We start from the raw sequence: 16515 nt of genomic DNA on the forward strand, positions 1-16515 counted from the left end.
AAATCCTTCTTCTATTTATTATAAGTGCACATCTAATGAAACACTTCACCAAGGTGGGCGTGGAGGAGCATTAGCCTGCTGACAGGGGACCCACGGCACAAGCCTATGTTGCTTTTTGTGCAGTACTGCAGGATTCACAAACAGTTGAGGAGGAAAACCCACAGTAATAGATGTCTGGATGTCTGCTCCAGGCACGTAACCCCCTCGGCTCTACAGGGTCTGTTTTTGGCTAATAGAACCGCTTAGTCCCAGAAGCTAATCAACAGCCACTTTGTACATCTTATGCTTTGCTCTATTAAGAGGTATGATGAAATGCAATGTATCATTTTCAGTGCTTTGATTTATCCCTTTTGCTACCACCTAGCAGTGTTACATCTTCTCTTCCAGCTTATGCTCTCCTCCCATCTGCCATTTTATTTCTTCTTTTTTCCCCCCTTCTTGTTTCTCTCCGCACATTTGATTTATTTATTTTTGTTATTTAGTTTTTATTCAGCTCCCCTCGGCATTAGGCAGCCTGGGAATCATCCTGCCCGAGAAAAGCACTAAGCACCACAGCTACAATGCTGCTACAGAAGAAAATAAGCAGCAGCCCCCGGTACCCATCCTAAATTAGCAATGGCTCTAGGAAAAGGATCATTCTTCTGTTGGTGCAGAAAAGCCACTTACCCATGCGGGAAAACCAGGGCAGAACAAGCCTGGGTGCACAAAGCAACTGGGGGAAGGGGTATTCGACGCTGCTGGGCTTCAGGTGCACCAGAGACGATGGAAAAGGCATTTCGTCTTCTCAGCAGGTCAATGTGAAATGCTCTGACCGCACTGAGCACCGATAAACTCAGGCCGCTGGCACCGTGTCAGGGCATCCCCTCTCTGCCCACACGCTATGGGGGGTCATGCTCTTACACCGAACCCAGCTGGGGCCCCGTATGGGTTTTGTCAGCCTTGAAGCTTCAGGGGTTGAAACAAAAGCCAAATTTGCAGAGAGGCTTCCATGCTCAGGACGGCTAGAGAGGTTTCTTCGCAATACCAATGTTTAGTTTCACGCCTACGTTCTTATCCTTCCTGGTATTATAAAATGTTCTTCCCTTACTGGAGTGACTGACTGTGATACAGCAGTGACTCACATTTCCACGTCTTTATCCAGCTGTATCACGCTTAAAAGGAAAATCCCAGTCCCACTGCTGTGCAACTGTACAAAATAAATTTTACAGACCTCAGAACAAGATCCAAACTGCAACAATATGGTGAAAATTTTACCAGGACCAGGAGGGCCACGGTCAGCTCTGCTGCTGGCTGTTGGGGAACTGGCAATACAAATCCTAGACTCAAAGTGCATGAAAAGCTGCTTAGTCCCAGCAGCGCTTCTAGATGCCTCGTCCCAGACAGAAAGCAATGCTGCTGGGAAAAAAAATACATAAATACATGCATGCATAAAAAAATTGCCCACAGCGAGGAGCACCCATTGCACAGCGTTTGTTTCCTCCTAGTGGACCAGCATGTGATTGCAGCGCTGGCCTCCCACCATTTGAAATTACCCATTAGATTAACAGTGCTCAAATTAAACGTGCAGAAAATACCTGTCACTCACAGCCACCTCATCAGACTATTTTGACGAGTCACACTCAATTACTGAAGAATCAGTGCTTTAATTTGTTCACCTTCCTAATGAACACTTACATGGTGAAAAATACATAACAAAAATACAGTTTTACTCTGGGACAGGAATCTCACGGCTTTGATATGAAGGATTTGAACCACATTTTCATGTAGGAGTTTTCAGTGTGATGTGAAAATTGCACATTTGCAGAATTTCTTTACGGTTAAAACCTGGCAAAAAAACCCAAACCAATTCACTTCATATTCTAGACATTATTCATATTCTAGAGATTATTTGAGGAAAGCACTAAAAAACAGAGGTTTTGGAAAACACTGTAGCAGGCAAGCACTCAGACTATCAGAACACGATAACCTGTTATGGTACTAAGGAAACAAAAATGAAGTGTTCTCTGTGATGCTGGCAAGATTGTTTACTCAAATTCAAGTATCTCTCTTCATTATCACGTTCAAACAGCTGCTCACATACATCAGTAACAGGAACTTTTAGGTACGGTACAGAAAACTGTACATACATCAAAATAAAATGTAACCACTTTGTGCCAACATTTATAAATGCGACATTTGTCCGAAACAAACTCACCAGGACGTAAATCAGCAAAGACTCTGCCTGCACATCCTTGCTTCCCGGGAAGAAAAACTCCTCGTGGAGCCCACTTCCCTCATGCCCAAACTCCAGGAAACAGTTTTATTACTCAGGAGACTCATTTGAAACTTCACAACTTCATCTCTCAGAACATTAACGCAGCTTTCAGTCAACTTTTATTCCTTCAAGAGCCGCCAGGCTTTGCTGCTAACAGGAAAAGATGGCTCAGAAGGAAAAGCCGGTCCAGACACAGGTTTATGATTACAGCAGCATTGGTGTACAGCGCTACTCGCAGCGTAACTCTCCCCTGAAAGAAACAGCACACCCACGAGATAACACAGGCGTTACAACCTCGAGATTAAGATGAGCTCTAATGTGTATTTGACAAAAATACAGAAATACCCGGTGTCATAGTCTAATAATACAGAAATAACTTTGGGATAAAAACAATGTATTTGACAGGTTAAGGTTAAAACAACTTTCCATATGTATCAGTACTCGGGCAAGTAAAAAATATCAAGTACCTTTACAGTCAAGACAGGAAGAAAAGATAGAAACTAAGTGTATTTGACTGCAACTTCTTACAAGCAGAGGTCTCTCACAGACAATAGCATTCCACCTGCAAACCCTTTCTCTGTGCCACCTTCCCTACTTTTTGTGCCTTCTGCCAAAGTTCAGACCAGGCAGCTAAGGCCTCCGCCTACAGAAGTCTCACATCAAGAAGATACAAAACATTTTCTTCAATCTTAACCAGTCGTACCAACCACACCTTTAAAAAAAAAAGTAATTAAAATAACCCCTCTACTGCCCCAATCATTTGGAAGAATCCTTAAGGGTCCAGGTTAAAATGTCAGCATCTTGAAAAGGCCTTTCTTCTAGCTCTGAGGTAGTCTCTCTGTCCCGGGACACTGAGAGCTCAATCTCACACAGGCTGCAATTACACTAATGGGATTGGGTTTAATACAAAAATGCCCTCTGCGACCCCACTCTTTGGGTTTTGCTTTGTAGTCACTTGCATGTTAATAAATCAAAGCTATTTAATTTAAGGAAACCAACATGATAGCCATTAATGCAACTGTGTCAGACAAGGCAGACAAGTGCCATACAAAAGGAGGGCAAGAGCTCCCCTTGTCTTATCCTTCCTTTCCCCCTCCTTTCTAGCTGTCGCCAAAGCCTTGCCTTGTCCATGTCAGTTCTTTTGGTGAAATTAGCTGAACCACATTAACAGTTAGCCCAGGGAGGCAGGAGTTATTTAAGACACATAGAGCCTAAGGCCACTTAGTAAGAAAGGTGTGCTGCCTCCCTCCACAGCGGGAGGAGTCCTCCGGAACCAGCCAGAGCAATGATGAAGCAGACAGTAATAATGGGTGGGGTTCTAGTTCTTATTTTAGCTCCTGGAATAAATCAGCATAGCCTCCCCCACTGTCCCATGGTCTGGGGAAGTTCGCTTCACTGCCAGAGACAGCAGGTAAAACTAAGGCTTTCTAGCAGCAAAGACAACCCTGCCACCCCCTGCCCATCACTCTTTGAGCACTTGGTATCATTCCACTTGTCTATTAAGAAAGCTCTTGCAGAGACCATCCTCCTAATCCTACTCTAAATACAGGCCTGCAGTTCCGGTAGTATGTTCTTGATACCATACGGTAGTAGGGTCAAGTTTCAACACTGCTGTAAAATCAAAGGTAAAGTTGCCCTTTAGCCCCATCTTGCTATATGCCTTTTATGTCGTCTGTTCATAGTTAGCGATTTTGAATTTCTTCTTCTACAGAAGCCACACGGAACAGTAGTGTAATAGGCCAAACATGACACCTGCAGAAAATGCAGCATAACCAGAGGTTAAGCTGCATTTTGGCACCGTGGTTTCTCTCCTGCTGCTGCCTTTTACATAGAAGTCTATCCAGATCTTTGACTTTAGAACCTCTCCAGGATTTTAGGATCTACCTTTTCAAAACACGTTCTACTGAATAGCCTCAGAGTAGTACACATGTATTTGAAAATAATTTAATACCTATTTTCTGATGAAGTACATTCTGTGCGTCCTTTTAGTTTCATACTCGATGAGAGGGTACACACACTTTACAGGACAAAAAATTTAAACCATGACTATTTAGTAAATTACGCATTGTAGTGATTAAAACAAGACAAGCACCAGAGAAAATACACATGCTGAAGCCTGGTGTATATACTACACTGGAAAGTCTTCAGTGACATGACAAAGAATTTGTGGTTTTTTCCCCCCAATTACAAGTGAGCAGAGTATTTGTCAGACATTCATTTTGTAGCGTCTACTGTCCACTCTACGCCTCCTTCCTCTTGATGATCAGAGGCCCAACGTTGTCGCCAGTTTCCTCGTTGTGCTTTGTGTGAGAGCCATCACACAGCGGGAACTGAAAAAAGAGAGAATAAACACATCTAAAGTACATCCAGAGTCAGAATTAGGAACCTAGGTTGAAAGTTCATTAGAATGCCTTCTCATTAAATCCACTATGACCGCAGACCACAACTTCTGTGCTGGTGTCTCAGGTCTCCCTGAGTTTTGGCTGAACACTTGTTGTTGTCCACGTGAGTGCAAAGTGGACGAGAGGCTTGTTATGAAAATGCAACAACTCAGCTCCACTCTATTTGTATTCCTGCCTCAGGCCAGCGTGAGGAAAACACAGCCCAAGCTGACCTTCAACTGTAACCTACCTGGAGTGTCGTGCTCTCAACCTTGCCCCACACTGTTTTCCCAGGCAACAACCAGAGTTGAGTGCAAGGCGAAGATAAACGGGGTAAGGAAGAGAAACAGGAGGAGATCCTTAGTTGAATTTTTTTCCTGGTTTTCTGTAGCACATGATGCGAAAAAGGAGTTTCCCTAGCTCATCTCTTAAGAGACACACCTACACATTAGTCCTGCTTCCAAACAGCTGGAGTTGCAAGCCACCTTTGCTCTGTCCTGATGCAGCTATCTTATCTTATTGACACAAAAGGTCCCCTTGCGCAAGCTGGCTTCCACATTAGGATTTTGACCTGCTAATGGAAATGAACTGCGCTTCCAACTGACATGGCTATTCATCAAAGGCTTCTCAAAGGTAGCACTGAGGAAGTAACTTGAAGAAATGTTTTTTCCATAAAAAAAGAACCCTAGAACAGCCTGGTCAGAGCAAGATCCATGGGGATTCCTTTAGCCAGCTGTATCCGCCCAGGTCCCAGACTAGACATACCACTCTGCTCCTGGGCAGCTCTATTCACATGCAAGCGCCAAGGGACATTCTGTGAAGCAACAAGAGTAATGTTAGATTCCATCACTTCTCAAGGATGTGTTTTCAGGGCTCTGCCTCCTCTGCAGGGGAAACTCTGGGAAAATCACACACCAGTATTTTGCATTCAGTGACTATTTTGTTTGCTTAGAAGTAATGGGAATCAAAGTTGGGCATTACTCAGCTTTTGCCTTTGCAAGAGCAATATTCCCTCACAGTACAGTCACAATCAAACAATCTTTGACACTCCGCTCATCCTGATGTTCATGCCTCAGTCACAGTCCTTGAAAAAAAAAAAATTAACACCCTATCGCCCGTTAGTTAGACTAAAAGATTTCAAAGTACTGCATGAAAACAACATAATGAAGACAATATGCTTGCGAAAAAAAATTCTCAGAGCTCTAAAAATAAATCCACATGCCCTGCAGGGAGAGATGAGGTGGGGTTTTTTTGTTTTTCAGATACAAAATGTCAAAACCCACGCTATAAATGGCAGGTGATATTTCTGAATAAAGAAACCCTGAATTTGGAGAACACTGGGATAAGCTGATTCATGCAGGAACTTCATCATCACATCAGTCATTTGTGACTCAATGAGTAGGTACTGACAGATACTTGGAAAAAGTCTGAGCAAACAAGAACGTATGTTCATGGGACACTGACCAGCTTCCAACCAGATGTTCCCAGGCCAGTTGTTTTTCCATGCAACACCACAGTCCACTGGTCTTCACAGAAGTGTTGACCCGGCTTCAGTCACGCATTATCATCATGCCCCAAGGAGACAAGCCCACAGTTCAGCTACAGTAACATTATCACTTCAAGTTTGAAAGTGACAAAAAAGGTGGGATTCATAGGCTTCAGAGAGCATGGAGCCGTTTTTAACAGCTACCAACTGACTGCTCTGAATTCATCCTCTAGGTCAGCTCATCTCGGAACCAGTGGCTCCCAGATGCTGGGACACTAGACTTGAGCTTCTCAGGAAAAAAAAAAAAAAAAAGAAAAAAGCCAACAGCACTTTTCCAGAGCACCCACTTGGTCACCTTGAAGACTAGATACTGAATAGGTGGATCCTGGGCCTGACACATGTTCATCCTTGATTAAGATAAAGCAGGATAGCAATAGCAGCCAAAGCCCCTGAGGGAACCGTGCAGTGATCTGGACAGCTCAGCCCATTTCCCTTGACACTGAACAGGTTTAGATTCTCTGCCCCTATTTTTTTCTGATGTTCTGCAGCAGTATTCCTTGACCCGCAGCCTGGGGACTAATACTTCTCTGGAAGCATTTCCCCCCCGCCCCAGCTCACACACTTAAAAATGCAGAAGAGTAAGAAAACACATGTTCTACTTTAGACTAATTACAGTCTGGGTTTAAGACAAAATTCTTGCCTCTACACTGGTAAATTTGTACGCTTGTTTTTTCCACAAGACTTGACAAGCAGTGCTATGAAGTGCCTGCAGAGCACAACACTAAATAGGACAGGGCCATTTAAAGAACTATGTACCACCTACTTCAACAGATAATTACATCCCAAGACAGACTTATTTGAAGATATCATGTGTGTTTTTTTTAAACACATGCACTCCACAAAGACTTTGGCCAACACAAACAAAAAGAGCCTTTGAAGTATGCTATTTCAGAAAAAAAGAACCATCTGAAAATAATACTGCTTTTTTTTTTTAGAGTTACTCCAAGTGACACTGGTATAGTCCAACTCTTCAGTTCTTCCCTATACAGGAAGAACACCATGGGAAGTTAGCTGTAGTGCCTGCACACCGTAATATCCTATTGTTCATAAGGCTACTGGGTCTATTAACAGCCTCAGATGAGGCTAAATCTGATGAGAAGCGCTCACACAATCATACAAGAAGGTATTTCTTCTAATCTGTATATGGAATAGAGATCCCCATGGGCCATTTATTTAACAAAAACACAGCAGGTACTTACTGTTTTTGAAGTAATTGTAATTCCCTGCATTGGAAGCACACACATTCTATCATTTTGCCATCATATAAACATTGCCTTACAAATTTTAACAGGATCTTAGTTTGAGAACTGTAAGAAACAGATAATGCCAGCTAACTACTTCCAAAGATGACAAGCATGTGAGAATGATAAAGAAGTGTCTCTGTATTTTATTACTGCTTGGCAATAACTGAACACGAGAAGAAGCACGCACACCCTCTGAAAGATTATGCTACCCACCATACAAGGCCAACCGATCAGGACAAGAGGAAGGCAGCAAAACTGGAAACTGTAGTCTTTGAAGCACAATGTGCTGATTAAAATACCCATTATTAACCATCAGTAAAAGAAAACAAATGCCTTCAAAATTTTCCACTGACCTCCTTAATGCCTTTACAAGACTTTCAGGTCAGAGTTCTAATAACAGACTCATTATAAGGTAGCCCCATCTACTTCCTTTTAGTGTGCAATTACAGAGCCCTAACTCAGTAGGACAGTATGTTCCTAAACTGACAACACCCCTTCAATATATGCCAAAATGTACATAAGATTTTTATTTCATGCAAAAAAGATAGTATCAAACAATAGCTAGAATACTGGCAGGAGTTGCAATGCAACCCCTAAACCCCCACACTATCTTCCATCTCTGTTTAGAAAACAGAGTAGCAAGCAGAAAGTACAAACACCACACCATGGTTCAAATTAGCATTTTTTGGTGTGGGGTTTGTTTTTTTTTCTTTTTCCCCACCAAGAGGCACTGAAGGAGGTGCCTACACAATTTCAACCTGAGGTAAAGCCAAATTCAGATTTTAAAACAAAGTGCAGCTACTTAGAGAAGCCTTTCTCCTCCCCTTTTTTCTTTTCTGAAGCTCTAGCCCTCATGGCAGCTTCTAACGCTGGATTCTGGCTGTCAGTTGAGACTCACCACAAAGATTTAGCAGCAATGCTGCTATACACATGCCTGATACCTGCATGCTGTACAGCCACCAGCACTGTGTTTAAATGTACACACTTCCCTGTTGTATAATCATAACTATGTAACTTAGTCCATGGAGCACACTGGGGCAATGGTGGGGTGGGGAATTTTTTCAGTTCAGACTCTGGGCAGAGCAAAGACAAGCCCATCTCCACAGGACTATTTCAGATTTAAGTCATCATGCTGTTTAATCCTCAGTAGTGTTTTAGTGTTAAACCAAATAGAGCTACAAACGTGTAACTTCCTGAGTTATTTTAACCTGCAACGTACTGAAGTCAGATCCGACAACAGCAAGAACCGAAAGTTACAGCACCTGCAAAACTGTTGAGTGGGGCCCAATTAGACCAGCGTCTAAGACTTGAGAAATCTAGTATTCAGCTCACTGATGGAGAATGAGCTAGATTTCAAGGCTGTTTGCCTCAGTTATCTGTCTCTGAAGATATGTATTATTTCAGTCTCCACACATTAGCACCTTCACTGCTGAAACAGCTTTTAAATATGCACCAGTGGTAAATGGACAGGACTACTCATGCAATCTGTCTTCTTTCATTACAGATCCCAGAACTACTACTACAGATAAATTATACGCTTTCCAGCTACATCAAATGTTGCACATCTCTACCTCAGGTTTATATCTGATCTTCGTGTTATTGGAAGGCTAGGTGTCATGCCTATCATGAATTTCAGGCAATTGAGGCTACCCAACTGCATATGCAAGTAAATTGGACCAGTGTCTAGGCCAGACTTTTAATTGCTCAAAAATAAAGGCTTAAAGTATGCCATCATGATTTTACTGGCTTTACTTTAGGATTAGACATATAACTACTTTGAGTTGCTAAGGCACAAATGCATTAAGTCCATCTGTCTAGATTCTTCAAAAGCTTTTAACCACAATGACCTCTTTTTAGATTACCTCCATCACCACTGGAAACAATTCACTGCTGTACTCATTCACGTGGCAAAAGGGATCTATCTACAGTACACGACAGTGCCACAATAAATTCAGGACAGAACAGCAGTACCACTGTAACACCATCTGAGCAAGTCAGGCTCTACCCAAACCAATTCTGCACTCACTCTGTCTACAAGATTTAACGGCAGGCTCAGATATTGCAAGTGACAATTTGACACCAGCTCCAGTACATCAACAGACTTCTTAATCGAAGTCTTCTTAACACTTCTTAACACCACGAACTGTTAGCAAGGTACTTTCTGACAGAGTAAGCTTCCATCTTCCTCCCATAAAAGGTGTTTAAGGTCCTCTCAGACTGTGGTTCCTGAGCTCTTACTGCCAATAGTTTTGAATAAGCCTCTGTATTAGCACAGCCAGCACACAAAATGGTATCTGCCAGTCACAACTCCAATCGCTCCATACAGTGGTTCTCCTTTTAAGGGATCTCCTTCTTCAGGGCTACATAAACATTTTGTTCACTATTAGCACTGATCTGCAGGCTTTACTCTTAGTAACAGCATAATTTACATAGTTTCATGGATTAAAAAAATGCTACATCTCACTGCAGGATAGTTTAGGTGAAAAGAAGTTAGCTTCCTCTAAATAAAGCAGTTTGAAAATAGTATTGCTGAAAGATGCATGCACATGAACAAAACTGGACCATTTATTCTTCTCTTACCTTCTTAGATCTCCAACAACGACAGTACACAGCCTTGTCTCCCAGATCTTCCATATCAAATGCATGGACTACCTTGGGGTTATCCTTCTGGATATGGGGATTCACCATTGCTTTGCAGCATTTGTCTTTAGAGAGAAACTTTTTGTAAGCTAGATACCCAACAGCAGCTGCTCCAGCAGCTAAGGAGACTGCAGCAATCCATTCAACTAGAACAGAACAGATGGAAAAAAAAGAAAGACTGTCAGTTTTTGACCACGGCATCCTATTAACACTCAACAGTAAATGCCTTCATGCTTGTTGCAACACCTTTACTTTCCAGCAGACCTTTATGTTCTGCAGTAGTTACGCAGTACTTTAGAAGAGTATTTTCTGCTGACGCTTACCTAGTTAATCTACTCCTTTCTACTGATCAGAGTTCCCCTTCACCCCAGTCCCTTCTACAAGAGGGTGAGGATTAACCTAGCAGGGTTTAGGGGTTTTTTTTTAACCTTTTATTTGGGAGCCTCTGATATCAACACAGGTAGTATAGTGTTTCTAAGTTCAGCACATCAAACCAGCTATAAATACACCCTATAGCAGCAAAAAAAAATACCTGTTGTTTGTTTCAGTTGCAGGACAGTCACTGAAGAACGCCCAGCACCAACAACCCAAGCAGGATCTCCCCAAGGTATGGGTACTGAGCAGCTTTTAATAGAATGCATCTTGTAACTAAAAAAAGTTAACAGGTATTTGGCAATGGGGAAATTATTTAATATACTACCACCAGTAATAAAAGCCAGCTTAGATTAAATCCCTACTGTGGTGTACAGGAAAGAACAAGGATCCAAAAAGATTATATTTAAGAATAACTGCATGAGTTTATTTTAACTGGATTAGGTCATGACTCTCTGAAAGACAGCTTCCATCAAAAAAATCCTCTTTCCACCACATCTCATCCTCACTTTTCTCCCTCTAGTTATCTCCAAAATCTTTGCAGTCTTGCTCACTTAGTATAGTTTCCTTTTCTGCAAGGAGTTTTCCTAGTGTTTTGTGGCTCTATTGTTCTCTCTCTGCCTCGTGAAAATATGCTGGACTTCAGCCCGAAGATTCTGGTTGCAGCAACAGCCCCGGCTGTTTCTCTCGGCGCAGCAAGTGGTTGCTCTTTCTTTGCTTTTTAGCTATGCCTTCTACTCTCACACGTACTCGTAACATGGACATACAGAGCTCGGCTGGCTCTACAGACAAATGATTCAAACAGGAATTTAAGTTTTAGCACATTTACACAACTTAAGAAAACTAGAACAGTCTCCAGTTGGGAATTTTTATCTTGCCCTTCCATGTTTACATCAGATTTCAAAGATGCCAAGCCAGATGGCACCTTTGGAGCAAGAGACATTACTACATTAAAGGCTAAGATGAAACAAAAAGCCTTTGTTAGTTCTTGCTACTTTCCACAGCCAACTGACTTGCTGTATTGCCACTGTGAGCTTGCACTAAAAGGATCCAGAAGGTTTTCTGTCCGGCGCCACAGCCCTTTCTAAAATCCATACCAAGGCCTTTCCTGAACTAAAACATTGCTTTAGCTCATGCGCAGTGCTGATCCACAAGGGTCTGGATGCAGCAGTATGTGGAATTAGACAAAAATTTGTACGGTGTCTGCAGTGCTGTAAGACCGGGGAAGGCAGGCACTCCTTTAGATTCTTACTAAAGGAGTATAAAGATGCAGAAATCCTTCAGAGTTCATTTTCTTAGTAAATGAAGCAGAATAGACCAACATACACTGAGACCTCCCCTGCAAATGAGTGACAAACCCTCTCTGTAACAACAGGGTGATATTAAGATACAGAAAAACATCTTTAACATCAAAGAATTTAGGGCAGGTTTCCCTGCTCCCAAACTCCTTAAAACAATAAAAGCACCAGAGAGCACATAGTGAATTCAGTGGTTTATATCCATCGAGTTCTCACCTCTTTATCTCCCCATTACAAACTAGCCAGAGTAGTGCACTAATTTTAACAGGGTAAAGAAGTGAGGAGATGAATTAAAGAAGGGATTCTGTGAAAATCTGCTTTAACTTAGCAAAACAGCGCAAACTAATCCAAAGAACAGCCACAGCTTAAATCAGAGGCTGCAGGTTCTCCCAGGGAAAGCCACCGCAGAGAGTCTGCAGCACCCCTTACCCTTCTCGCTTGAACACGTGTCCCCAAGCCCGTCAGGGCTGCAGCAGGGAGGAGGGACCCAGCCAGTTCAGGGACAGGCTGGGTCTGACGAGTTCAAAGTGATTTCTGATGAAATGTCAAGTGCAGCTACAAGAGCAGCAGGCAAAACCAAGCAACTGCCAATACTAGGGACTTCAGAAAAGCAGCAGTTGCAAGGACTGTCCAAGCCAATAACTCGTGGGTTGCCAATGGATCAAATCTTAACCACCTTTTTTAAAATAACTGATGAGGGAAGAGCAACGGATTGTATCCATTCCCTTAAGGAAACTAAGGGGAAGGTGACTTTAATGAGGATCAAGGATGACTCCTCTAACTGAGCCACCCGTTAAGGTGCTGCACCTTAATGAAGCTGATCTCCTATTGCACCTATCCAAGCCCAGGTCAGCTTAAGAAACCAGCAGAGGACAAGATGCTGATGATAAAAATACTTCTACGACTCACAGAGCAAGCAGGAAAGTCTGTACTAAAATTTAGCAGCCTTGCAGCACATTCAGAAGAGCTGGCCTGCACACCTCCAGCTAACCCAGATCCCTCGGGCCACCTACCACATACCCATGCACAGCACATCCAGCTCAACAAGCAGAGACCATTAATTTAAAGCAATTGTCATCTTGTATTTCAGTGAGCCTCTACTACTTCTCCCGAGGGTCAGATTCATCTACAACACACAGAAGCAGATTGTGTACATACAAACAGCGTAATATATTTTTTCCTTATAGTAGATTATAGTGTCTATTTTACTGCATTAGCTTTTTTTCATCTCTTCTCTGGAACTGTATCAGCGTGGAAAATTATATCAACCAATAATACATGAAATCCAAACATTTAAAGCAGTTTATTCTTTAAATTTCAGCATTCCCTTAATAAACATAACGTAAATTTATTAAAGCAATTTGAATTTAACAAATGGACTCTCTCTCTCACGATGATACCATCCTGCAAAGTTTCAGAGGTAAAAAGTTTTGTTGTCAGCTGTTGTTTTTGTTTCACAAACAGATTTGGAAGAGCTGGAATGCCCATTTCATCTTTCAAACTAAGTCAGCCATTAAAGCCGCACCTGGAGGGAAAACACTTTTCACAAGTTTTTAAATACTTTAAATGCTGTTTCAAGAGGCCTCCGGTGCCAATTCAACAGTTCGCTGCCAAACTCTTAAGGTCACACATGTATTACTTGAAGAGGCGTCTGTTAACAGAGTGACATTGATGTGGAATGTCAAGGGTTTTTATTTCTTTTTAAAATACAAACGCTGAGAGCAACTTTTCAGTGATTATTAAACAAATCCTAATTCTGGTATAATACCAAAACACCATGTTACAAGTTGCTACAGGACAAGACACTACACAGGCCTCTGTAAAATGGCTGAAAAATTATTTCCACGTCATATGCACTATACGATGGAAAAGGTTTGGCTAAAACTCCAGAAAAATCAACACATAAAGGAGAGAAGAGAAGGGAAAAAAGATGGAAAGGAAGAAACAGAAGTCCAAAGAATGCAATCCCCGGAGAGCAGGCAGTGCACAGAAGTAAACAAATAATCAGAAGATGAGAACAGCAACAACCCAATGGTGGGAATTTATTTTCTTTTATATTCTTTGGACACATCCTAATGGACAAGGAATTTGGATCACAACATTCCTCTTCCCTTCTCTCCCTAAACAGCTAGAAAATTGCTCTGTATGTTTACAGATCTAGGATACAGTGGTACTTTTAGGATCTAGCAGAGAGCTCAGATTTTATCTACAGGAAGAACATGCATTTACCATCTGCACTGACAAGCACATGAAGAAACTGAGATGGTTTTGGCTCCACCATGAGTACACGATCCTCGTTACAAAACATATCAATTTACTTTCCAGGAACTGACAACAACATGGGGGATAGCTGCACCCCTACAACGGTAGTCCAAGACAGCCCTAAGACGCAATTTTCAAGTTACCTCTGCTGCTTAAAAAAATGTTCATGTTATTGGAAAGTCAGATACAGAGTAGTAACTCCAGACATGAAAATCCTTATTTTTTTTGTCTTCAGAAGTGCTTATAACTTTCAAGCATTGTTCTCCCCCTTTGGTTACCAATGAAAAGAGGCTTATTATTGTCCAAGAGTTGTTTATGTCAGTCCAGTAACTGCCCACAATGAAAGGCCACCTTTCTGCAGGCCAAGCCTGGAGAAACACGTGACACTCGCTTATTGAGGAGTCGTCCAGGATAACTGGCTGCACGGAAAGCCTAATAAAAAGCCTAAAAAGCCAACCAGTCAGGCAGATGAAGTCACTTCTGCCACTTCACAGCATCCACAAGAAATGGGATGATGACAGGTTTAATTTAACCAAAACCATAAGGTAAAGAGGCCGCCTGAGGGAGAAAGACTGTTAGATCTGGCCGATAAGCAGCAAAAGACAGGTTACCGTGATCAGATCTGTGGTCAGTGTGGGGTCACACCTGCAAACCACCACATTGCTCACAACAAAAAAGCACGACCTGTGCTATTCGCTGCCTTCCAAAAGGTAACTTTTGGGCACATACGCACACCAATAAATACGCACAGAAGAAATTACATCTCCAATTACTACCAGGAATTAAATCCCACAAAAATATTGGAAGTTTCTGGTGTCTAGCGTTCAATAGCAAACAAGGCATTAGTATGATTTCCAAAATCCATCAGCCGGAGACACACACAGAGATGAAGACAGAGCTGTGACCTGCCAGTCGCTGATCAAGTTTAATCTTGACAGAAATCACATTAACTGTACGCCGCCTTCTCCTAAACAAAGCATGCTCCAGACTCCTCTCATACGCTGTTCCCTTGCTTTCCCAGGATAAGGAGGATATTTTCAGTACGATTAGCAGCATGCTCTTCTCCTTCCCCCACAAATTAAGCTTTCTTTTCAATTCCTAGTGTACAGCAACTGTTCTAATTTTTGCAAGCTTATAAATGACAGCAAGCTGCCCTTGGGAGCGCAGCCTGGCTGCAAGCTATTATCAAGTCATCCTCAGGGTTTTGGTTTGATTATTTTCATAAGCGCAGCCTTCCTTCACAATAACCCATTTTAGACCATAGCAATGCCTTTGCCAACATCCTTTATACCAGAAGCGTACCCCAAAAAAAACAATCTATCTGGATGGAGTCCCATGACTTAAGAGCATAAACCATGAACAGCTTTGCAACCACAAAACCACAGCCACGCAGGTGAAGCTCATTTTTTAGAGGAAACGGGATAATTCTGCTTTCCATTCTGTCCTCCATCCATCCCATTCCAACAGCATTTAAACCACACAACACTACTTCAATTGGTTTAGGTCAGTCATTACACAGCACGAGTATCGCTGTTATCCCTGTTGTAAGGCACGGGGCTTTGAGGATAAGTTAAAACCCCAGAAATTTACAGGTTCTTGTGAAATTTACACCCGGCGACTTCACATAAAGTACGGGGCCTGAACAGAGACAAAGCCCGGCAGCCGAGGGGCGGGGGGGAAAGGCAGACATAAACCAGCGGTGTTTTAATAAAGCAGCACTGAAACAGGCCGTCCCCCGCCGCCGGTAAAACGTGGCGGGGGCCGGCTCCGAGGCCCGAAGCGCACCTGAGTGCCTGCCACGGAGCTCAGCGCTCCCACCGGGGGCCGGCCCACGCCACACCGGGAAGGGGGGGGTGTGCGTGTCCCCAGGGCCAGACAGGGATCCCTCGCCCTCCCCAGCCGGTTATGGAGGGCGACTTTACCTACGTCCGTCTCCAGCCCGCCCCGGGGGGCGCCCGCCTCCCCGCCGCCATTTTGTCCCCGGGGGTCCGGCGGGGCGGAACCGCGCCCCCTCCTCTGCGCGCGCGCTCCCCCCTCGCCTCCCCGCGCGCCGGCACGCAGGGTGCACGCGGCCACCCCCTCCGCGCCCGCCGCCGCCCCTCCGCGCCCCTCATCGGGCGCGCGCCTACCCCGCACGGCAGAGTTCTGCCCCGGCCCCATGGCTCCCGCCGCGCAGAGGGCACGCGCAGCTCCGCGCATGCGCCGGCCGCCGGACAGACAGCCCCACCGCCCGCAAGATGGCGGCCGGAACCGCCCCTCAGAGGCCTCCCCGCCCCAAAGGGACTCTAGCCCTCTGAAGGGACTGTGGATCAGGGAGGGGAGCCATGGGACGAGGGGGAACTGGTTTAAACTGGAAGAAGGGAGATGATTTAGATGAGATCTGAGGCAGAAATTCTTTGCTGTGAGGGTGGTGAGCCCCTGGCCCAGGTTGCCCAGAGAAGCTGTGGCTGCCCCATCCCTGGAGGTGTTCAAGGCCAGGTTGGATGGGGCTTGGAGCAACCTGGTCTGGTGGGAGGCG

General features: G+C 43.7%; 2 protein-coding genes across 3 annotated transcripts in view; one reads left to right on the plus strand and one right to left on the minus strand.

The window, feature by feature from the left end:
* UBE2D1 (ubiquitin conjugating enzyme E2 D1) overlaps nucleotides 1–16515 on the plus strand; it is a 39497-nt gene that overhangs the window by 4193 nt on the left and 18789 nt on the right. The window contains exons 2-3 of one of the 2 annotated variants that reach the window (XR_008466933.1): nucleotides 7117–7304; nucleotides 10614–10672. Coding sequence is in view for 1 of the 2 variants with exons in the window: in XM_054204978.1 (XP_054060953.1) it covers nucleotides 7259–7304; nucleotides 10614–10672 (105 nt within the window). In the remaining variant the exon portion in view is untranslated. Of the gene's footprint in view, nucleotides 1–7116; nucleotides 7305–10613; nucleotides 10673–16515 lie in introns of those variants that run through there. The other variant, XM_054204978.1, reaches the window with a different exon arrangement.
* CISD1 (CDGSH iron sulfur domain 1) lies at nucleotides 1624–16237 on the minus strand. The gene is made up of 3 exons (XM_054204982.1): nucleotides 16127–16237; nucleotides 10006–10211; nucleotides 1624–4584 (listed from the first exon to the last, which is right to left on the minus strand). The coding sequence occupies exons 1-3, from the start codon at nucleotides 16194–16196 to the stop codon at nucleotides 4495–4497; spliced, it is 366 nt and encodes a 121-aa protein (XP_054060957.1). The 5' UTR covers nucleotides 16197–16237; the 3' UTR covers nucleotides 1624–4494.

This window comes from Rissa tridactyla, chromosome 6 (assembly GCF_028500815.1).
Source record: "Rissa tridactyla isolate bRisTri1 chromosome 6, bRisTri1.patW.cur.20221130, whole genome shotgun sequence".
Classification (NCBI taxonomy): Eukaryota; Metazoa; Chordata; class Aves; order Charadriiformes; family Laridae; genus Rissa; species Rissa tridactyla.

Bases quoted from the DNA above. Each gene is read 5' to 3' on its own strand.
- CISD1 (XM_054204982.1), bottom strand. From the start codon at position 16,196: ATGCGCGGAGCTGCGCGTGCCCTCTGCGCGGCGGGAGCCATGGGGCCG. The intron at 10,212-16,126 runs GTAGGCGCGCGC...GTTCTGTTCTAG, and splicing joins GCAGAACTCTGCCGTGCGGG to TTGAATGGATTGCTGCAGTC. The intron at 4,585-10,005 runs GTAAGAGAAGAA...CTCTTTTTTCAG, and splicing joins GTTGTTGGAGATCTAAGAAG to TTCCCGCTGTGTGATGGCTC.